The sequence below is a fragment of the Plecotus auritus genome (genome assembly GCF_963455305.1).
Source record: "Plecotus auritus genome assembly, chromosome: 5".
Lineage (NCBI taxonomy): Eukaryota > Metazoa > Chordata > Mammalia > Chiroptera > Vespertilionidae > Plecotus > Plecotus auritus.
In genome coordinates, this window is record NC_137776.1 from 167258351 (window position 1) to 167282170 (window position 23820).

General features: G+C 35.9%; 1 protein-coding gene across 1 annotated transcript in view; it reads left to right on the top strand.

Annotated features, from left to right (window-relative positions):
* Positions 1–349: 349 nt before the first annotated feature.
* The window catches only part of MUSK (muscle associated receptor tyrosine kinase), a 73484-nt gene continuing 50013 nt past the window's right edge, over positions 350–23820 (top strand). The window contains 5 exon segments of the mRNA XM_080667805.1: positions 350–803; positions 10909–11035; positions 11993–12144; positions 16779–16906; positions 18145–18286. Of these exon segments, the coding sequence (XP_080523931.1) occupies positions 725–803; positions 10909–11035; positions 11993–12144; positions 16779–16906; positions 18145–18286 (628 nt within the window). The 5' untranslated portion in view covers positions 350–724.

The following is a 23820-nucleotide window of genomic DNA, read 5'->3' on the forward strand; positions in this document are numbered from 1 at the left end:
CTAGCAAAGCCTCCTACATAATATTAGGGAGGTTTGAATATGTTTTTCTGAGATGAGGAGATACTAAAGGCTTTTGAACAGGAGAGGCTATCTGAAAAGATTTTAGAGGATGGTAAGACACAAGGTAGAGAGAATAGGCAGGAGGCTATCACTGTCGTTCAGAGAAGATGAATGTCTGAAAAAAGAGGTTGGAATAGCATGACATTAGTTGGAATCCTAGAAGGGGAAGAAATCAAGGAATACTGAGTTGGTACAACCTGTAGGTATTGGTAATGGGTTGGTGTGGGAGGTGGCATGAGAGAGGGGGAGGAGTCACGATTAGATATACCCAGGGCTCTGGTGTGAGTGCAGGAGAGGTGGAGAGATGAATCAGAAGATCAGGCAAACTATACCTCAGAGAATACAGTGATGGTTGCAAATGGCATCTGGTATTGTCCTTCTGCCACTGTCTTAAAAGGGATTCTAAAGGGATTTTCTTTCCCTTGTTCCTCCAGCCCTATACTTGCATTACTGGCCTAAGTGGATACTCACCAGCTGGCCGTGTCCATCATTACAGCCAAGTCTGAGAATTCCTGATTATACTTAGAGCCTGTGGAGCTGCTGACACAAACGGTCATTAGCAGATGACCCTTTTGTAACAAACTATGCTTTAAAATGTAAACTGTGGGGCATTCTGCTTGCATTGTCCAGAAGAAACTTTCTCCTGCCTGAGCCTGGATTAATCATGAGAGAGCTCGTCAACATTCCACTGGTACATATTCTTACCCTGGTTGCCTTCAGCGGGACTGAGAAACTTCCAAAAGGTTGGTGTGAAAACTCTTATCTTCTTGTTGCCTTGTCATAGTTCTAAACTGTGTGTGTGTGTGTGTGTGTGTGCGTGCACGTGTGTGCTCTGATCACAACTGATTCACATAATGGTGGACCTAGGTTTTAGTTGGTAAAGTAGGGGTGGAGTGTGTGGAGAGGGAGAAAGCTATATAAATAAGCAATTGATTGATGGTCTCCTTTCTACCCGTTTCCTTCCCTGCCTTAAGGTCTGCAGTAAAAACTTTAGCCTGCAGAGCCCTCATTCGTAGAGGAAACATTAGCAGGTAGAAACCTTAGACTGCACGTTATCAAGATCTGTTTTGTTTATGTTTATGTCAAACTTCAGGGTGGTCTAAATGGATGATGGAAACCTTTTAACTCGGGAATATAATCAACCCTACTACTCCCAGACATCCAGAGTGTTCACTCTTGAATGAAAAAATCATTTCCATTTTCACTTTTAATTTTACAAAACACTTCCTAAATATTTTAGTTACTAAAAAAATCACAATTAGAGAAAGATACACACAATTTGCCTACTTAATAAAAGCCTAAAGACAATGGATTCTCAATAACTTTGAGGCCCAGTAATGATTTGGCTTGGCAAGAGACTGTGAACGTTTTTTTCAGAGCCTTTGGAATGTACCGGAAATAACACCACCTCAGGGGAAAGGAAAGCAACTTAAGAAACTGACAAACACCTGTTGCAGTAGCAAGAATGTCCACAGTGATATGGGTTCTGGCCAGTGTATTATGAAAATGAGACTGGTGAATTTCAAATCAGGAAGAAAGACTGGAAAATTTTGTGATTTGCAAAGGAACTGAGGGCTGCACTGAAATCTTTTTTCATGAGAAAGCAGACTGAATGGTATCAATTAAAGATTTTTAAAATTAAATGTATTACGGTAGCATAAAAAGACTTCTATGATTTATGACACTCTCACATGAATTATTTTCCCTTTATAAACCACTTTATCAAAGAACTGGACATGCTTGCATTGTATAGATAAGTGAAGGTAGTATCTGTATGTAGATGGGAAATGTAGCTTTAGATTTTGTGGTTCACTAAAATTTCTGGAGCCATAATGTTAAGATTCACATGCAAATACGATACAGGTTTTTTCATAGCCTGATTTCATATACTTATTTTGTTTTGCTTTCTATTTTACATAAGCAGAATGATATCTTCAAATGCATTTAAACATTTAATTGCCAATTAATACGCTGAGGTATCTCCAGATAAAAGATAACCTCGATCTTTTCAAATAGCTAATAATAGCCAGAAAGATTTAACATCGGCTTCAGATTATTTTAATACTTCCTTTCATACAACGGATGCTCGGTAAGATAGCACTTGGATGTTAGGACTTATGGATTATGTCTTATCTGTGCTATTCTAAACCCCAAAGTTATATAGAATGACATGGTGAAATGCTAAAATTTAGTAAAATTCATTCTTGTAAGAAGCAGAACAATTGATTTTGATGTTTCAAATTAGAATTAGGTGCACACACAAAAAATCCCCAACCTCTTTATATGAGCAACTCCTAATTTATATTTTAGAAATAAATGATTTTCAGTTTCCAAATTTTACAGATAAAGCCCTTAGCTCACACTTAATCTCTATTTTGAAAACTTCAAAATATCAACCTTAGTCAAAAACACCAAGCCTAGCAGAGCAAAGATATATTAACTACATACCCCAGTTCTGAGAATAAACATTATCGTGAAAACACAGCCCTTAAAATTATAAATGTTGAAATGCATAGAATATGTTGGTACAAACAAAACACAATAATGTGCTATTATTTTAATATTATTTAACATAATAAAAATATTCTACATAAACTATTTCATAGTTGATACTTTTATTCTTGGCAGAAGGCAACTTTTAAGAAAGGTTTTTAGACTGAATCCATTTTTCCTAGCTCCTTTATCATGAATGAATCAGGGACTCTGCCTAATAGTATTTTACAAAATAGACGGGACAGATTTAAAATAGTGCAAGGGTATTTAGTGGATTCTTTTCTGTCAGCATGCCATTTTCTCAATAAAAGTAATAACCAACTTTGTAGAATTAATAGCTTATTGTTTGGTTTCATTTTAACCAAGATTCCTAACATTCAAAGACAAGAAAAAAAGTCACTACCTTTCTGAATCATGTTGACAGTGATACTTTTGACGATGAACTCAATATCATAACCCACAAGTAGGAGAACTTTACAAACCATCATGTATGAAAGTAGCCAATGTTTCACTGAATTGCTTACCTTAACCACATACTTTAAAAATATTTAATGCTTTATCATGAAGTATTAAGTGTAGAATTTAAAGGGTGGGAGTACAGGAATTCACATAAGCAGCACTGAATTTGTGTAACATACACAAAGAGCTCCTGTCTACACTCCATTCTTAATATTACCCCATTGACTAGCATACCTAGAAATTTTTGAGTCTGAGTGGTTTGTTTTAGATATATTTGAGTAACCTCCTCTTCTAAATCATATGTATACAGGGATAGGATTCACAGATTCAACATATGACTAATTCAGAGGGGCACAGCTGTCATTAAAATCCAGGACACTAAGTCCTGGATGAATGTTTAATAGTGACGTGCATTGTAAGAGTAACTCATTGCATGTTTGGGGAAACACAAGTTGCTTTAGATATTACTTACCTCAAAGAACAGAAAAAAAAGCAGAAATGTCAAGATTTCTACCATATTTCCAAAGGTGAAGTAGGCAACTTAGCAATGAAATAGGACTTGGTGGTCATTGGGGAAAAGTGACATGGGAGTGGAGGACTCAAAGGAAGTGGTTCCACTCAGGAAGATGAGTGGAGTCGACCAGAGAATGTAGGACTACTTGCACCATGCTGAGAATCTAGCTGGGGCTGGGGACAGCACCTTTATGTGGCTCTGACCTGCACCATGGTTTCACTTTATCTGACAATCCAATATGAACATAGGAGCTGCAAGGACAGCTGGCTGGGTTAGTACATGGTTGGTGCTCCAGGGTCAACGCAGCCAAATGACTATAGAGTAAGAGAGTTGCAATTCTATGGCAACACACCATGGAGTATAGGTTGAATAATGAAGAAAGTGAAATAAGGACATTTAAGGCCTGGAGAAGTGTTTACCAGTGCTCAACATATAATGTTAGGTACTATGCTAAGGATTGTCAGTAACTGTTAAAAGGGTCATTCCTGAGTACATGCACATTTTAGATGGATCCCTATGATATCACGTCTTCACCCAAACGAAAGCCCTCAGGAGAAGCAACTTGAGAAATTCTAATGGGCTGAGCCAGAACTCTTACCTGCCTGTGTCCAATGTCATTCCTGAAGGACCAAGAGTGTATTCTGAGACAAAGAATTAATGATACAGCTTTAATAAGTGATTGAGATTATCCATAAACTTTAGAAATTCCAAAGCATCATAATAAAAAAATAACATGTTATTACATCACCAGTAGAATAAGTGTGTTAGTTTCCAAGATATGCCAAGTGATGAGCAATACTGCATACTCTTTTTCTTTGGGGGCTTTGGAAAATTTCCAATCCCAAAGCATTTTCTCATACTGATAAAACAATACTGTATTCATGATGTTAGAAAAATCTGAATATTTTCCAAATCTGAGCCCAAATTTTACTAAAACAGAAGAGAGCAAATACACCTGACTTCTTTGTTTACTCAATCACTCGATCACGTTAATCAGCAACTATTCTGGCAGAAGTTGGTATGTCAGTGACCAACGTGCTAGAGCCCATGAAAGGGTAACATTATGCCCTTCTCATCTAGCAGCTAGTATTCAAGTTAAGTTGCTCTTTGGATCCGGGAAAGAGTTGTATTCATTGTCATGTATTTGTTATTCATGTGGTCCTTGTATTGAGGGAAGAAATAGTGCTCTATTATAAACAGGCTCTGGCTGAGATGAAAACTGAATAGTAGAATGAAAGTAAACAAGAGAGTCTGCTGAATCAACAAGTACCATTAAATACAACTATGTGATAGTGTCAGTAAAATTTTGAAAGCAGATTTGTTTAGATAATTTTGGAATACGGACAAAATGGACTTAACCAAATATATTCTGCTGAAAGAAATTGATACCGATGTAAATCTTACGACCCCTTCCCAATCTCTATCTAGTAATATGCTGAAGACATGAAGACATGGTATGGTTTAGAGTTAAAAGATGGGAACATTACACCAATTTTAACCTTGAAATTCAGCTCTATCCATTTGTACTTTTGTTATATTTAGACAAGTTACATAACCATTCATAGCCTCCATTATTTCTCATCTGCATATGAGAATGGTAATGCTGTTTTTATATTTATATGATATAATATTTTATTCCATTTTTTTCTACATATCCTTTAAAATATGTATCATGATAAAATTGTTTATACAATTCTGCTTCCTGCCACTTTTACTAAACACTAGATCATGCACAATTCTATGTTATCAATACTCCTCAAAATGCCATTTGCAGTGACTATAAGTAGCATTCTGGTTAGATAAGAGTTGCTGGTATTTGTTAGATATCTGCTTCTCTAAAATAAAGGCCCTGATTTGCTGCATTTGTTGATTTCTGTAGTATAGATACTCCAACCACAATTAATTTCAAGCTACCAACACTGAATTGGTAAGAAATGTGCAAAAGCATGCCTTTATATACTACTTCTACCATACAGAACGTTAGATGTAAATAACCTCAAGAATATAGATAATAGTAAAATAATTAGGAAGTGATACATTTTGAGTATTATTACTTTGTTTTTAACATAATGCAATTATAAATTTATATGACTTAGTGTTTAATAATGTCTGTACTTAACAATTGTCTCATAAAAGTTAAGCCAGCTCCATCAGACCACAGTTAGAAGACAGAACTGTGTGCTTAACTCTTCTCCCACTTTTGTACAGTTAGTATGATATAGTACAATTAATCTGTTTTGTTCAGTGAAAGTCATCTATACCTTTCTGTTTTGAGATTATTTTCTTGGGATAGATTCCCAGAAGTAAATATTAATGGTAAATCTGTGTATAATCCAGATACCAGGAGAACAATTGAACAGTTCAGGTTTTCAGGTTTCTGTTTTTAAATTACAGAGTCAAATAATGCACAGGGTTTCATGAGGGCCAAGGACAATTTTAAGTGCTTTACATATATTCATTTATTTAATCCTCATGACAAGCCCATGTGGCGGTTTTATCATTATCTCCATCTGCAGCTGAAGAGGCACTAGTTAGGTGACTTGGAGAGGCAGGGAAGGATGCAGTGGGGATTTGAACTCAAACCCTGTACTAGCCTGGTTGCTCAGTAGCCTTTCTCTTTAAACAATGAAAGCATTCAATATTATCAATTAACCTTTAGGCCCATCATTACTTGCATTCCACAAACTTAATATTTTTTGTTTTTATCTCTTAATATCAATAATCAATAATTGATTATTTCATTTGTTGTCTGTTTAGAAAATATATACTTTTTTCTTAAGAGATTTACTTTTTCAAAATTTATCAATCACAAGTTTGCTTCCATTGCATTGGAAAATGAACATTACTGCAGCATTCGGATTTGTTATAACTTTTTGCTATGAAGATAATATGTAGTAACTTGTACCACTGTAAAATACAGCAAACAAAAAATATAAAATTATACATAATGCTCACACCTAGAAGAAAGTGCTTTTAACATTTTGGTATTCATTCTTCCATTCTCTCTCATATATACATGTGTGTGTGTGTGTGTGTGTGTGTGTGTGTGTAATTTTCTTTAAAAATTTAGGAGCCTGTAAGTTCATTTTAATGTTTTGGCTTTGGATTTATTTTAAGTCTTTATTTATACTAATATAAGGGGTAATATCCTAATTAGACTGGATAGACCAGGCGTCTTCCGGATGTCCTTCCGGACAAAGCCATGCTGGTGGGGGCTGAGGCAGAGGTGGTTAGGGGAGATCAGGCTGGCAGGGGAGAGCAGTTAGGGGAAATCAGGCCAGTAGGAGAGCAGTTAGGGGCATCAGGAAGGCAGACAGAAGCAATTAGAGGTGATCAGGCAGGCAGGCTGAGGCGGTTTAGGGGCGATCAGGCAGGCAGGCAGGCAGGTTGAACGGTTAGGAGCCAGTGGTCCCAGATTGTGAGGGGGATGTTCCGACTGCCATTTTAGGGCCCAATTGGGCCTAAAATGGCAGTCGGGACATCCCCCAAGGGGTCCTGGATTGGAGAGGATGCAGGCCGGGCTGAGGGACCCCCCGCCCCATGCACAAATTTCATGCACAGGGCCTCTAGTTTTTAAATAATTAAGCTTCATGATTGTTGTATCTTCCTGCTGAATTGTTCCTTTATGAGTCAGTGGTATTTCTCTTCATTTGATAAATGTTTATCACTTTATAGTCTATTTTTTCTTATATTAGTACTGTTTTATCACTTTGTTTTAAGTAGTATTTACTTTGCATATTTTTTTCTTTCTCTTTGTTTTCAACATTTCTGTTTTAATTTATTTGAGTGTGCTTTTTGTATTTTTAAATCCTGTATGACAATATCTACCTTTTCATAGGTCACTGTACCATTGGCATTTACTATGGTTTCTGATATATTCAGGCATGTCTTTCTACTTCATGTTGTGTCTCTGTTAACCATGCCTTTTCTTGGCTTACTTATCCTGATATTCTCCCTCCCCTCCCTCCCTCAATCCCTCCCCTCCTCCCCCTCTCTCTTTTCCCTCCCGTCTTTCCCCTCCTTCCTTCCTTCCTTCCTTCCTTCCTTCCTTCCTTCCTTCCTTCCTTCCTTCCTTCCTTCCTTCTTTCCTCCCCACCTCCTTCTTTTTCTTTTGATTAAAACACTTCAGTCCCTCCTTTTCTCTTGCTGCTTTGGGAGTTTGGTTTTGCAACTATTCTATTAGTGGTAACCACTAATAATTTTTGTACTATATTCCCCTGTGCTGTACTCATACCCCTGTGCTATTTTTATAACTGGTAATCTGTACTTCTTCATCCCTCTTCACCATCTTGCCCATCCCCCCCAACTCCTGTCATGTGGCTTCCATCTGTACCTTCTCTGGATCTAGGAGTTCGTTTCTTCATTTATTTTGTTTTTTAGATATGGGTACCATATGATTACACTTACATGTGAAATCAAATAAACAAAATAAACAAACAAAACAGTGATAAAATTTTAACACATGCATTCAACCATTACATTTTTCTCCCATGTTTGTAGTTACTCAGTATTGCTGCCATCTTCCTCTTTATGGTAATGAGTTTAACATATTTTAACTATCCACTGAAAATCTTCCCTGAACTTTCATCGTATAATTGCTTACCTATAATTTTAGTTTCATTTTTTAAAACACACAAAAATCAGTGGTTTACTTTTCAAATATTCCATAGTGAATTAAAATTGGAATCATATTTTACCACCATCCTTGCTTCTATTGTCATCTCTCATCCTTTTTTTGGGTACAAGTTATTTCTTACTAAGTTTATATACTTTACCAACTGTTTCACAGAAGGTCTGTGAGTGATAAACAATTTCAGTATTTGCCTGTCTTTATTTTGTCTTCATTTTAAAATTATCTAAGTTGACTATAGAATTCCAGGCTAATCATTATTTTATCTCATCCCTTTAAAGGTATTAATCCATTGCATTTTTGGTATCTATTGTTGCTGAATAACCTCATGTCAGCCTAAGTGGCATTTCTATTAAGGTGATTGATCTTTTCTTTCTGGTAGGGTTTAAGATTTTCTATCTTTAACTTTTTATAGATTGAATCCAACATATCTAGGGGTGAATTTATTATTCTTTATCTGGCTTGGCACTTGGTATAACTTTCCATCTGAATATTCATGCTTTCTTTTCAATTTTGAAAAATGATCAGGTATGTATCCCTTTACAAATTGCTTCTCGGCCATTTCCTCTGTTTTATTTTCCTGGAACTTCTATTAGAAGTGCCTGCCAGTCTATATTTTATGTTTCTTAACTAGTCTTTAATAACTTTCATTTCTTTGTACTGCATTCTGTATATTTTAATGGTATTTCAATGGAAAATAGTGGCCTTGATACCTATATATGTCATTTTACCTAAAATTTTTGCTCTCTCGTTTGAGCTAACTCTTTCAACCTTCTAAAAATAGATGCCTTTTATAAAGGCCTCAGAAATATAGTCTGGTTCATTTAAATAATACATCAGTAAATGTGCGAACCCTGGGGAGAGAAAGAGCTCTAAGACATGGTCCCTGACCTAAAACTCAAGGTTTTTATAATTGAGTGGAACAAAGTCATAAACAGATTATTTTAATAGTGTCCATGTGACAAGTCCTATAAGAGTGACATATACAGGATGAACTAAGGGCATCTGGCGCTAACCAATCAGGGAAATTGGGAGGACATGATGCTCCAACAGGATCTTAAGAAAAGAGTAATATTAACAAGGGAGATACCAGCTAAGTGAGACACTCCCAACTAACATTTTCTATTTTCCTTCACTCTCAGCCCATGAATTTGCTTTTGAGTTTGAAAAAATAAGGTTATTTAGATAGAGTAGGTGTGTCTTTTCTGGCCAATGTACCAGTTCTTGGTGTTTCCTGAACCTGTCACCAACTACCCCACATGTTCACTGGGTTTTCATAGGCACTTTGTGTTTCAACTAAAGTGACCATGTAATTTATTGTCCTAACTCAGGTAATTTGGGAGTAGAGGAGGCACTATTGATAATTACATCAGGAGATCAGGTATAACTGATGATTATAGCTGATCATCTTATGTATCCATCCTACCTTGTCATCTAGATTGTGGGTCCTTACAAGACACATCTTTTTGCTTCTAGTCATTACCCTTAGTCCCTCCACCCTCCCCCTCAGTCCTAAGCAACCACTAATAGATTTTCTGTCTCTATAGATTTGTCTACTCTGGACATTTCATAGAAATGGAATTGTATAATATGTTGCCCTTGTGGCTGGCTTTTTTTCCCCACTTAGCTTACTAGTATTGTTTCCAAGGTCTGTCTATGCTGTAACATGTATCATACCTCATTTATTTTTATTGTTAAATGGTATTGAATAAATTACATTTTGTTTACCTATTAATTTGCTGGCAGATACTTGGGTTGCTTCCACCTTTTGGTTATTATGTGTAATGCTGTAATTAAAATGAGTGTACAAAAATCTATTTGAGTCCCTGCTTTCAATTTTCTTAGTTAAATACCCAAAAGTGGAATTGCTGGATCATAGGATAATTACATGTTTAATGTTTGAGGGACCACCATACTGTTTTTCACAGTGGTTGTACCATTTTACATTCCAACCAACAATACACAAATGTTCTAATTTCTCCATGTCCTCACCAACATTTGTTGTTTATTTCTTTTTTAATACAGCCTTTCTATAGGGTGTGAAGTGGTATCTTATTGTGGTTTGATTTGCATTTCCTTAATAGCTAATGATGATGAGCATCTTTTCATGCTATTATTGTCCATTTGTACAAATTCTTTGGGAAAATGTCTATTAAGATCCTTTGCCCGTTTTTTAAAATTTGGGTTATATATCTTGTATTATGGACTTTTTCTAATTTAGTCACATGCAGATGTGAATTCCCTATAAATCAGATAAAGCTTAAACTTCAGAGTCTCTCATTCTTAGGAGCCCCTTCTAAGACCCTCAGTGGACTCGAGGAAATGTGTTCAGATAAACATATTTTTTATAAAATGTGGAGAAAATTATTTTTAAACAATTGTTAACATTGCCATCTCTTTCCACTCTGACTTCCCTTCAGTCATACTTCTGTTCAAGTTGACTGGTGTTGAAGTGGCCACAGACATTTTATATTCATAATTTGATATATTCTTCCTTAAAGAGGGCACCCAAATTATATATCTTTGGGCTTTATAAAACCTGGACCTGTCACTATTCTCTTAAGAGCCTTCTTTTTTTGATTCTCCAATACCTAGTTTGGAAGTAGAAAGAAAATTCTCTATATAAAATTTTCCTTCCTTTTGGCGAATTTCTGCTATGCTAAAATATAATTCTTATTCAGGTATGTGATGGTCTCTGACTGCTTACAGAGGTTAGTAAACAGCTCTCATGTTATTTCTCCTCTCCTGTTAGCTCCTGTCATCACCACTCCTCTTGAAACAGTGGATGCCTTAGTTGAAGAAGTGGCTACTTTCATGTGTGCAGTGGAATCTTATCCCCAGCCTGAAATTTCCTGGACTAGGAATAAAATTCTCATCAAGTAAGTGATCTGCCTTTTCTGGTAAGAATGCCAATACCGCCTTGCAATATATCTTGACATGAATGCAACCACAGCTCTTGGCAGTATTGAAGTTCACCTTCTATGACATGTAAAATGCAAATGTCCTCATTTTATAAATGTAAGATCTGAACTTCAGTGAGGTTAAGGGAATTGCTGAAAGCAAAACAGTGATTTAATTGACATGGGGAAGTCAGGACTATTTGCTTCCTTGTATCCCAAAGAACTAGAACAGTGGTCGGCAAACCGCGGCTCAAGAGCCACATGCGGCACTTTGGCCCCTTGAGTGTGGCTCTTCCACAAAATACCACGGCCTGCGCGAGTCTATTTTGAAGGAGTGGAGTTAGAAGAAGTTTAAGTTTAAAAAATTTGGCTCTCAAAAGAAATTTCATTCGTTGTACTGTTGATATTTGGCTCTGATGACTAATGAGTGTGCCGACCACTGAACTAGAACTATGCCTGACACATGCTGGGCAGTCACCAAATATTCGCTTAATGAATGCATAAATATTCGGTTAATTTACTTATGTAAATATTTAACCCTTTCTGCTAGTTACATTTGTGTGTGTGTGTGTGTGTGTGTGTGTGTGTGTTTTCATTATACAGCTGCTATTTCCCAGTAATTGTGGGAATATGACTCTATTCTTGGTAATAATATACTTTCCTGAATAAAGTAAACTTTACCTTTCATCTTATCAGTAAACATCCCCATTTCTGAAGGACTCAATAGTGCTTTGATTATTGGAGCCCAGCAAAGATTAGAATATAATGTTAGCTTTATATTACTAAATAAGATTATTTTATTATTCAGAATTCACTCAAGTTTCCTCTAACCTTCAATCTACTTCCTCATTGACAAGTCATCTTTCTGATCAGTTCACCGTAGCCCAAAAATCACAAGTGAGGCTCTAACCTGGCATTTTCCTCTGTGACCTGCAGGCTCTTCGACACCCGGTACAGCATTCGGGAGAACGGGCAGCTCCTCACCATCCTGAGTGTGGAAGATAGCGATGACGGCATTTACTGCTGCATCGCTGACAATGGCGTGGGAGGAGCTGCGGAGAGCTGCGGGGCTCTGCAAGTGAAGATGAGTGAGTGAGAAAGATAATCAACTATTGATTTAATTTTTTAAAATCTTTAATGTTGAAAGTATTACAGATGTCCCCTTTTTTCTCCCATTGACCCCGCATAGCCTGTCCACACCCTCTGCCCCAGGCCTTCAGCATCCTATTGTCTGTGTCCATGGGTTATGCATATATGCATACAAGTTCTTTGGTTTCATCTACTGATTTTAAAATTGACTTGGTACATTTTGGAACAGGTGGTAAATAGAGCCTCCCACAAAACCAGAGGTTCAGAAGTTAGACAAGTTCAAGTTCAAAACACAACCTTGAGGCAGTTAATTCCACACCTCTTTTTTAAAATATATTTTTATTGATTTCAGAGAGGAAGAGGAGTAGAGAGAGATAGAAACACCAATGATGAGAAAGAATCATTGACTGGCTGCCTCCTGCACGCCCCCAACTGGGGATCAAGCCTGCAACTGACTGGTATCGAATCTGGGACCCTTCAGTCCGCAGGCCGATGCTCTATCCACGAGCCAAACCGGCTAGGGCAATTCCACACCTCTTATTCCTGCCATCAACCACCACCCTGAAGGCAAGTCTCAGACCCTGTCCTCTCCATTTTCTTGCCTTCACACAGCTCTTTATTTGCTCCACCCGGACTTCTTTCACCAAGGAACCACTCTTACTTTTATACTCTGTGCCTTTAGAACAGTTTCATTACAAACATCTACCTCCCACCTTTGCTTTTTTTTTTTTTTTTATCTCTAATCTCTTAACAGTCCTTCTACCCTTTTATCTTATTTCAAGTTTGACTCTCTTAAGTGACTTTTCAAACTTGAGTGACTTTTCTGCTTAAATGGAGGATGTTGTTCCCCCGCCACACACACACACACACACACACACTTCATGGCCACAAGGCTAGCAAGTATTCAGGGCTAATTTCCTAGCCATCATTTAATCAATCATATTGTGTATTCCTGAGCAAAATCTTTCCTCTCTTGAGGATCTGTGTCATCTGACCAACTGTACTCATCAAGTCATCTACTCACTTCTAGGCACTCCCTGCATTTATAAAAGACTGATTCCATATTTATTATCTTTCTATCCACCCCTACTCTTGCTGTCATCCTAGGGAATTTTAACTGTCATGAAACAGAACCACTAACCACTTCATCTTATAATTCCTTGACTTCCCAAGTCCAGTGGAGTTTGCCTTAACTCTTTATCAGCCTACCCAATCAATGACCTGTCACCCCCCAGGAAATGAACTGTATTTAAAATCTTAGACCCTAGAATGTCACATCCTGGACATGAAGACTTCCATTTCCAGCTCTGCTTGCTGAGGGAAGCAGTTTCCCAGACTCATGATATGCTTCCAAATAGAAAGCACAAACTCCACCTCTTTCTCAGCTAAGAACAGAGTCTACCTCTCTCACTCTCTTAGCCCCACTACACACTGTCACCAACATGGTCATGTTCTTTTGCCCTTGACTCCTCTCTGTTCCCCCTCCACTTACCCCCAAATGGGACTTTATGCCTTCCATACTTAGCTCTCTCTCCAACCTGGTGTTGTATCATCAAGTACTCACTTACCAGAATCCTCAAATCTCATGACCGCCTGTGCTATTGCTTGTAAACTGTTAACCTTGTAATAATATAACCTTTGTTTTCTCCTGACACCATGCTACTGATGGGAGGAGAGGGGTCCGGGGAACCACATAAAAAGGCATATTGGCACCATAAGTACCACCAGAGACCTTTTTGTTATTATTGTTGATTTTCATCGTTATTTATTTTTACCTTATATCTTTCTATTTCGTTGTTACTGTTTTGTTGGAGGGAATCATTAGCTGCTTCTTTTCAGTGTAAGCATGTGAGATATATGTTCTGAATCTTTGCATGGCTGAAGTCTTTACTTTGTCCTTATTCTTAGATAATAATTTCAGGACAGAATGAGAGTTTAAAAAGGCTTTTCCCTAGGTTTTTTTTGTAGACAATTATTCATTTTCATATGACATTCTCACAGATGAGAAATCTTTTTCTTATTTCTTTACAGGTAAATCTGATGTTAATCTTTCTTTAAAATTTTAGGATTTTTCTCTTTATTTCTAGATTTTTCTCATATTCATAAGAATATGTTAGGTGTGTGTTTTCTTTTATTGTTCTTATTTAGTTTTAGATGGACCTTTTTTATCTAAAGACCAAAGGTAGGTTTTTCATCTTTTTTAAAAATGAGGTACACTATTTTTACTTCTCGTTCTCTTCATTCTATCACATTCTTAAACTCTTAAATATTAAATATCCTTTTTTTCCGTTTTCTCCTTATATTTTCTACATCTCTATCTTGATATTCTACCTTCTTCAAGATCCATATCATGAACTTGGTCTTCAATATGACTGTTCTGTTATTCTGCCCATACATTGATTACTTTGATCTTAAAAATGCGTATTTTTAATTTCTAAGAATTACTTCTCTAATTGCTCCTTTTTTGGATAGCAACTCTGCATGTTACAAGATACAATATTAACTCAAGTCTCTCTGTAAGGATATTACTAAAACATTTCTAAAAAAATACTTTCTTCTTTTTCCTGCATTATTTCTGTTTTCTTCAGGATAAGTTTTTGATTTTATTTTGTTCTTATCTTTTGCATTCATGTCTATTCTCAAATGCCTATTAATCTTTTATGTTTGTTTATACTTATAAATGAAGTCCTAGACTAATTAAAATAGGTACCTAGTGGGGCTAGGGCGGACATTGTGGAAAGCTGATTTTGGGGGTTCTGTGAGTAAGAGGGTAGGGGTGAACCCCAAGCAGAAAAATTAAGTAAGGAAGTTGTTATTTTCTCATTTGCTGAATAATAAAGGCTCAATTTTGAAGGCAGAACACATTTAAGTATTTTACTACTTTGTGGTACTACCTTTCCTTTCACTGTTTCTTACAATCTCTCTGGCACTAAAATGTTCTTTATATTGGTCCTATCCTAAATCCTCTTCTCTTCTTTTCTCTGTCCTCTCCTTAGGAAAGCTCACTCACTCATGAGAGTATACACTGGTGTGACCATCCCAATTGCTAAAATGTTGGAATGCTTTCACACTGCTTGGTACAGAGCTGCTTCCTGAGAGGCCCTCCCCTCTACTCCCCTCCCCCGCCCCCACACTCAAAGTCTCTGCCCCCATCACTACTCCAACTACTCAAGGGCCTCCCCCAGGAGTTCCCTCTCCTAACTTCCTTATGGATCCTGCTTCAACAAGATGACAAGTTCTGATTCATCAATGCTCATGGCCCCACCCGAATTATGTTCCTTTAGAGTGGGGAATCCATGACTTCACATTAATACTCAATTCATTCTTAGTGTACTTTATATTCAATTTCCCACAAGGATTCTCCTCACCTCTCACCCAACAGATCTATTTCCCTGAGTAGATAGCATTTATTTGCTTTAAACCAAGACTGTATGCCTAAGATATTATCTGTGACTCAGGTTTGCCCTAGGATCAGTTTAGGGAACCTTTGGCTATATCATAGGGGAAGTGACAGGGTTGATAGTTTCCTATAACATGTTTTAGAGCCTGTCTGTATTATTGCCACAATGCAGGATCATCTCAATTCTGAATGGCAATAAATATCTAGATTGAAAATGAATCGACCATGAAGTCTTTGCAAATATCACTCACAACCACCACCAACCCCTCCCCCTCAACAACAACATATACATGCAAACACATATTGAAGTAGAAGGGGAAAAAATATTTATGTCATGCTCTCCTCTGTCAAAGGAACAAACTGATTATGGCACATGACCTAAAAGAAATAAAATGCATCTATTTCTCAATTCTCTGTTTTGTATCTGTAACATAAGGTTATTAAAGAAATAAATTCAGTTTTCATTATTTTATGAATATTTTAAGTAGTAAAATAACTGGTGTCCTGAACTTATCAATTCTTCTATATATAAGATTTAATAACTTCTTCCTCTGAACGCTTAGAGAATAAAAATTAGCTGACTTAAACTATTTCTTCTGAAAGAATTAATTTAAGGATATTTCATAAAATGATAAATTACCCTTGTTTGTTTTGCAGAGTAGATTAACCATAAATTGCATGACAGAATCTGATTACTAACATAATAATATCTGGTTTACTTTCTAGAGGATAGATGTACCTAATTTTTTTTAGTCATCAAGTTTAATAGTCAAATGAAGATGGAAACTAAAGGAAAAGTAGGTCATAACTCAGAATTATATAAAAAATATAAGCTTAAATATTTTTTCAAATGTTTTCATGTCTGTGTCTATGAATTAAACTATGTTGAATTGTTATGGTGACAGGTAATTTTAATAAACTTTTTATTAACTATCTTTTAAAGTGAAGAACATTATGATAACTTCAAGCTCCTAATATGTTTCATAAATTTGTGTTTTCAAGTTATTAATAAAACAGAGATAACCTAAACTTTAGAAATGACTTCTGTTTGTCATTCACTAAAAGCTTGCTCTAGCACTTAGTAAATTTTATACTCTAATATGCCTAAAATTGTTCTTAAAATGGATATTTAGGATTAAATAGAAAGTTTAATTCTAAATATTCATTTTAAGAAGCTCTAAGTTTAATAAAGTCATATTGCCTTGTTAATTTTGAATGTTTGTTTCCCTTTAGAACCTAAAATAACTCGTCCTCCCATAAATGTAAAAATAATAGAAGGATTAAAGGCAGTTCTACCATGTACTACAATGGGCAATCCCAAACCATCGGTGTCATGGATTAAAGGAGATAGTGCTCTCAGGGTAAGTGATTTATGTTAAAACATATATATACACAACATATTTTCAAATACAACAATCCATAGCAAACTCCATTACACACTTACAAACTTCGATTATAAGATTTTTTTCCACATACAACATTTTAACCAAACTTAAGTATATCTGTTCCTTTATATGCAAATTTAAGGCAAACAAGCTGGGACTGGCTAGGGAAAAAACGAGATGGGTACCTGTAGTGTCAGGGAGGAAAAAGGAGGCAAAGCAAAAGCAAAGCTAGAGGCTTTTTTGTTGGTTGGTTGGTTGAACATTTATTTTTCAACACTGGATCATAGAGACTTACAAAATAAAAAAGATGGAACTAAAAGCCACGCTTTAGACCTGATGAACAGTTTCTGGGAGGAGAGAGAGAAATGAGGTTTGGAAGAAAAGGAATGAGAACATTCTGGAGTGGAGTTAGAGCATGAAGACTCCAGTCTGGTGAACAAGCAAACATCTTGACAAATACCCCAATCACAAAGAGTAGTCAAAAGTTATTCGCATGCTTATTTTGTACTGCTTTTGTATCTTATCTTATACCTACATAATAGAATATTCCATAGGGGATTCATTTTATTTATATATATATATATATATATATATATATATATATATATATATATATAATAATTCAGTATCAAATCAATTAGCTTTTTTAGAATTTAAAATAAAACACATAATGTTAAATATTTTGTGGTAATCTATATGCTTCTCTGGCTTTCCTTTTGCTATAAATATTGGTGCATTTCCAACAATAAAAGCAAGAAGTGGCTCTATATATGTTACTGAATTTAGAGTCCTAAAAGAGAAGATAAAGTAACATTTTAACTTCAAAAACCAATTTCTGCATTATTTGTAGAACTTACCATTTTTTTCAAAGGACCTATATTCCCTTAAGGATACTACATAAAGTATGCAGTAAATAAGGTAGTAAAAAGCAATGCTTTTAATCAAACAGACTTGGATATGGTTTTTAGGAAATCAAATCAGCCTTGGTGTAATCATGTGATGAAAGAAAATAAAAATAATCTTATGGGATGATTATTAAAATTAATTTAGGTAATCTTGTACTATCACATATTATACACTGTAAGTGCCAAATATAAATGTTCAAAATTATATTCTTGATGGTAACAGTGATGACAATAACTTTATGAAATGTGGCAAATGTGTCCTTGATAGAGCCATGGGTCTTTTAAAATTCATGTCCCTATCCCTGGCAGGAAAATTCCCGCATTGCAGTTCTTGAATCTGGGAGTTTAAGGATTCATAATGTGCAAAAGGAAGATGCGGGACATTATCGATGTGTGGCAAAAAACAGCCTCGGGACGGCATATTCCAAATTGGTGAAGCTGGAAGTTGAGGGTAAGGAGCTGCATTCCTTCCCCTGAGTGTTATCAAGAGGGCCTCAAGTTCTGCTGTGAAGGCCCCCCTGTATGTAGCTGGCAAAAGTAGAGGTGTAGGTAGCTCAGTTCCCTCAGCTGTTCCAGATATTAGACTCTAAGATCAAGACTGTGAAAGGAATAGCTAAAAAAAAGAAAGAAAATTTCATTGGAATATAAGTCATATTCCATCTATTGCCTACAATCACAGGAAATTTTGACCAAAACAAATTAAATTCACTATGATACTAAAACTAAAGGACACTACTTTAGAATGTCTGACTGGCATGGACAAGTCTCCCTGGTTAATAAATTTGAAGACATTTGATCTTTTGCAGTATGTAGACATGACTTTGAAAATGTTACCAAAAGAAAATGTTTTTTTCAAACTGTATTGTTACAAAGCTTTGAAAAAAAAATACTCAGAATGTATAACCAAAAACAGTCCTACTTCTATGATACATTGTTAAAATATATTTTTCATATTTAAAATGTTCTATAATCAACTAATTCAACAATTCTGTGAAAGTTCTTCACTGAGAAATCAGAATCCACATAGGACTAGTTGTTTTACCCATTTGGTTGTTGGATCCTTCTTAAGCTAAAATTACAGCACATTTTGCTTAAAAATAGAAGCCGCCAGCACACCTGTGCTAGGTTAGCAAAGTGAATACAAAATCTTCTCAGCTGTTCCTGTTACAAGTTATTGAATTGACCACTCTGGTTCCCAGTTTTCTCATCTGTACAGTGGAGTTTGTTGTGAGTATTCAGTGAGGTGTTGATAGTATTTAGCATGTATGGCCTTTTGTAAACACTCAGTAAATATTGACTAAGAATCATCACCTATTTTTCTGCTTTTCTCTTATCTGATTGATAGAATAATTGAACTATCATATACTTGGTACAATTATATCCTAGTTCAATCGGGAATGATGTTTAGGATTCCCCACAGCTTACTTTGATTTCTTCCTACCCTGAAGCCAAAATTTAATCGTTCCTACATCTCCTCCTTCTCAATCATATAGTTTACTATTATTAGCTCCTTTAAGATTATTTTTATTTTTCAGTTAGATCTTCCTCTCAAAGCTCTAGTGATCTCACTTCCCACATTTACTTCTACTTGAGATAACATGTTTATTATGTTATTGCATCAACTGCTCATAAAATTTTTATGAATTCCTCATAAAAATGAATGCAGTTGGTGAGAATAGTCACTGTCAGATGTAAAAAAGTATATATTTTCAGCCTAGTTGCTATAATTTAATATCTTCTAAATTATCAATGCTAATAAAGCTCAGTATGCAACTATCAGTTGATGTTAATTATACAGTTAAAAATAAGCATACACACACATTCAGTTGCACACTTTGACACATTGAATTATCTGCCTGGATTTAGTGTTCGCTTGAACTATATGTGTAATGATGCAGATTAATGTTATCCATTTGTTTACACTATCATAAAGATTTTCCTCTTCAATATATGAGCTTCTACATTATAATATATGATACTATTTTTTAGGTCACTGTCTTCATAGATATTGAAATGATTCACTTTGACTTTGGCTAGAGAAAATTATAAAAAATCTTCAATGATTGGAGTCCAATTACACCATTTAGTCCTACCTTGCCATTTAATTTTGTATCATGCTTATCAGTAAAACTGAATAATCTTTTCTTTCTTCCTAACATTTAAATGGTATGCTCATTGCTTTAACAATTAATATATGCTGGAGGTTTTCTTAAATTTGCTAGTATTGAGAGTTGATCACATTACTTCAAGTTATTCTAACAGTAGGCAAGATGATCTTTTTATCACACATGTCTAATTTCTATTCCATCCTAGTCCCTATCCAAATAGCTGATATACATGAAAATTTGTGACATGCTTAGCAAAGTTGCTGGTACATAATAAGCATTTATTAATGGCATTAACTATAATTATTACTATTAGAACATAAAAATTACAGCAAATCTGTTTTGGTTCTTGAAGATCTGAAAAGTTGGCTTCCACTTAAAGAAATAGTTGAGGCATTTCCACAAGATATAATGCAACATGACCTATTTAAAGGAAGGGCCAATTCAGCCAACTACTAAGAACAGGTGAAAATGCAACTGAGAAATGACTGGAAGAATCCCAAAAGTGCCTGCAAATACCTCCTAGGTTGGCAATGGTGAGGGCTGAAGATGAATCTGGGCCATGGTCAGTCAGGGCAGATGAGCATTTGCTACATGTTGTGTTATTAACTCTGAAAATTAGTTTGAGCAAATTAGAAGGAGAACTCCACAGTGCAATTGAATTTTGAGCTATACTTATTGCAAGTGAGTAGGGAAAGATAGGGCTTTGTTCACCACTGCTAGCTTCTAATGAGGATATGCAGGCCGGGCCGTGGATTTGGTACAGTGTGTTCACTAAATCCTAGGTGCCATAACAAACAGAGAAACACCCTTCAACACAGAAGCAAACCTCCCTTTCTGGATTGCCATCCTCAGTCAGTGTGTCTCTGGAACAGCAATACAAAGATATTCTACCCTCCTGTCTTATCTTACAAGGTTCAGACTGTGACATGCAAAATTACTGATGGAACTCTACTTCAAGTATGGTCAAACATGGATGTTTTTCTAAAAGGGTGAGCAATGGGAAGTCTAGCACTTAAAAATACAAATGCCTTATGTGGATTATTTTATTTAATCCACACTAATGATCTGTGACAAAGGTTTATCATGGTGCTATTTTAGGAAACTGAGGAACAGAGAGGATAACTAGGCTGCACAGATGGAAGTGTCTAAGAAACTAAGTAATGTTGAATGCTGTCTGTTCCATTAAAGAACAACATAGCCCTGTGTGAGATTGTCCAGAATAGTGTCAGAAGGGGGATTAGGGAAGAAGCTAGAATTCTGTAAATAATGGAGACTAGAAATTTTTTAAAGAGAGAGACAGTGGATATAACGTTTTCAATAAATTTAGCAGTGAAAAGGGCAGAGTCAAAAAGTGAGCAGTAGCTGGAGGCATATAGGTAGTGTTGGTTTGCAAAATTTCTCTTTTTAGAAGATAAAAATGTTAAACTATTAATGAGGAGGAGTCTGGAGAGAAGGAAATTTTGAACATGCGAGAGAGGGAGAAGATTCAAAGGAATATTGGTGGTGCTTGAGATGGCAAAAGGGGTGTATTCAGGGGACAAGTGATGCGATGAACTTTATACAGAGGGTGACCACATGTCCAATTTTCCCAGGACGTTCTGGCTTACACCTGTTGTCCTGGAATAATTATTAATAGAGTCTCTCTATTACTTTCAAAAGTATCCAGGCTTCAACGATAAATCATATGGTCACCGTGCTTAGACAGGAAAAGTTCCTTCCTTGTAATAGGAAGAAAGGAAAAAGCGGTGTATACCAGTATAAATGAGTTAATGTGTTTGGTGGATAGAATTTGAGAACGCTCTGTTCTGATGGTCTCCATTTCCTGTAGGAAGTAGAAAGTAAGTTTATCTTCTGAAAATACTTCTATAAAGGGGGGGCAGAGGGATGAGGAGAGGAGACAGGTTTAAAATAGCTGTGGAGAATGGGAGAGATGACTCACAAGGGAAACCGGGATTCCTGGGTGACATTAAGTGGAGAATGGGACATGAAATATAGAGTGGGGGTTTTTATTGTTGGTTGGAGTTGTTTTTTGCCGAGTTGCAGGTTATTTCCTCAGCTTTGCTCAGCATTGCAGGTATAAGTTCAGAAAAAGTAGAAAGCCAAATCCAGGGGCAAGAATCAAGCATCTGAGTTTTGCCAGGAAGGAAAGAAAATAGGGCAAAGGATTTGAGAGAATATTACAAGAGAATAATCAAAGCGATGAATCATGCAGTCTTTATGTACCAAATAACACAAACCTCGATTAAACACTTACAGCTCCAGCAATTTGACAGACAAGATAATATGAAAATCTTATGACTATAAACACCCAGAAATTCTGGGTTGGTTGTACAACTCACAAGAATAAAATGTAAATCTTCAGAGGTTAGGAATGAATAGGAATTTTTAAAACAGAGCCATAGCTCGTGAGCTGGTTCTGCATTGTCCCGGAGGTAATGAGAGATGACGTGCCCATCTCTACGATCTAGAATATTGGTTTTAAAACTCTTAAGGCACAGGAGACAAGGTCCTGGGATCCTGTGAAGTGGAGGTTAGCATGAGACCCTTACATAAAGCTGAGAATCACTGACGTGAAAATATGGGCCAAAGAAATTCCATCCATAGGCTCAGAAAGACAACACAGAGGCTTGTCTGTCTCTACCTGGACTCTAGGTGTGTGGGAGGAAAAACAGGTCTGCTTATGAATGAATATTCAACACTCAGGACTATATCTCACATAGGTTTGGTATCAAATTCATATTGCCTGCACAGATGGAAAATTCCCCATTAGAGAAATTAACATTAAAATTGGTCCCAAGCAAAAAACTTAACAACAAAAAAGCTCTAAAAAGAAGTACCTTGCCCTGGCCAGTTGGTCTCAGTTGGTTGGAGCACTGTCCTGTGCCCCGGAAGGTTGCAATAGGTTGGAAGTTCAATCTCCGGTCAGGGCGCATATGGAAATCAACTGATCAATGTATCTCTCTCACATCAATGTTTCTCTCTCTCTCTCTTCCTCCACTTCTAAAAATATCAATAAAATTCTAAAAATATATGTCTTACCCAGGTTAGATAGTATTTTCATAATAAAGCCAACTAAGGATGAGTTCACAATGCAAAATCATAGCATCCACAGCAAACAACCTGCCTTGAGTGAGAGTTAGCTGACACAATGTACAAAGGGGTTAAAACCCAGGAAATTCAGTTAATACACAATATAATAGAGACTCTACAATAAAATAAATGAATTAAAGACATAACAAGAAACAAAGAAAAATATATTAGGGAGAAAGGCAGTTTTGATGAAGAGTAAAATATAATTTTAAATGGAAAATAATTAAAATTCAAAGATAAGTAATGGTATATTAGAGATAAAGAGAAACTCATATATTAGAAGTCAGTTCTTCAAAATTTAGAATTCAGTGCAGGAAAATATGAAATTGAATTTAAGAAATAATTAGGGATATTAATTACATAACAAGAAAACAGAGAAAATATATTAGGCTATACTCAAGAGCATAATGATTGCAAACTTGCCAAAATGAATGAAAAAGTTATCTTCAAGCATGAGAAGCACACTAAGTTCCAACCAGTAAAAATTAAAAGCAGATATATGAATAGTTTCACACCCAGATGCATCATAATGAATACAAAAGGCAAAGAGGTGATGTTACATCAGCAAAGACATTATTTATAAAGGACAACAATTAGAATGAGCAAGAAGGGTGTTGAGAAGCCAGCTCTTTCAACTATTATAATTTGTGATAGCCTAGTAAAAGTCTTTTTTTTAAGATAAAAACAAAATTTTAAAAAGTATACAGATTTTTCTCAATAATCTAACTTCTGATAACTTATCTAAAGGAATTAGTTAAATAAGCATATGTTGAAGATTATCACAAAG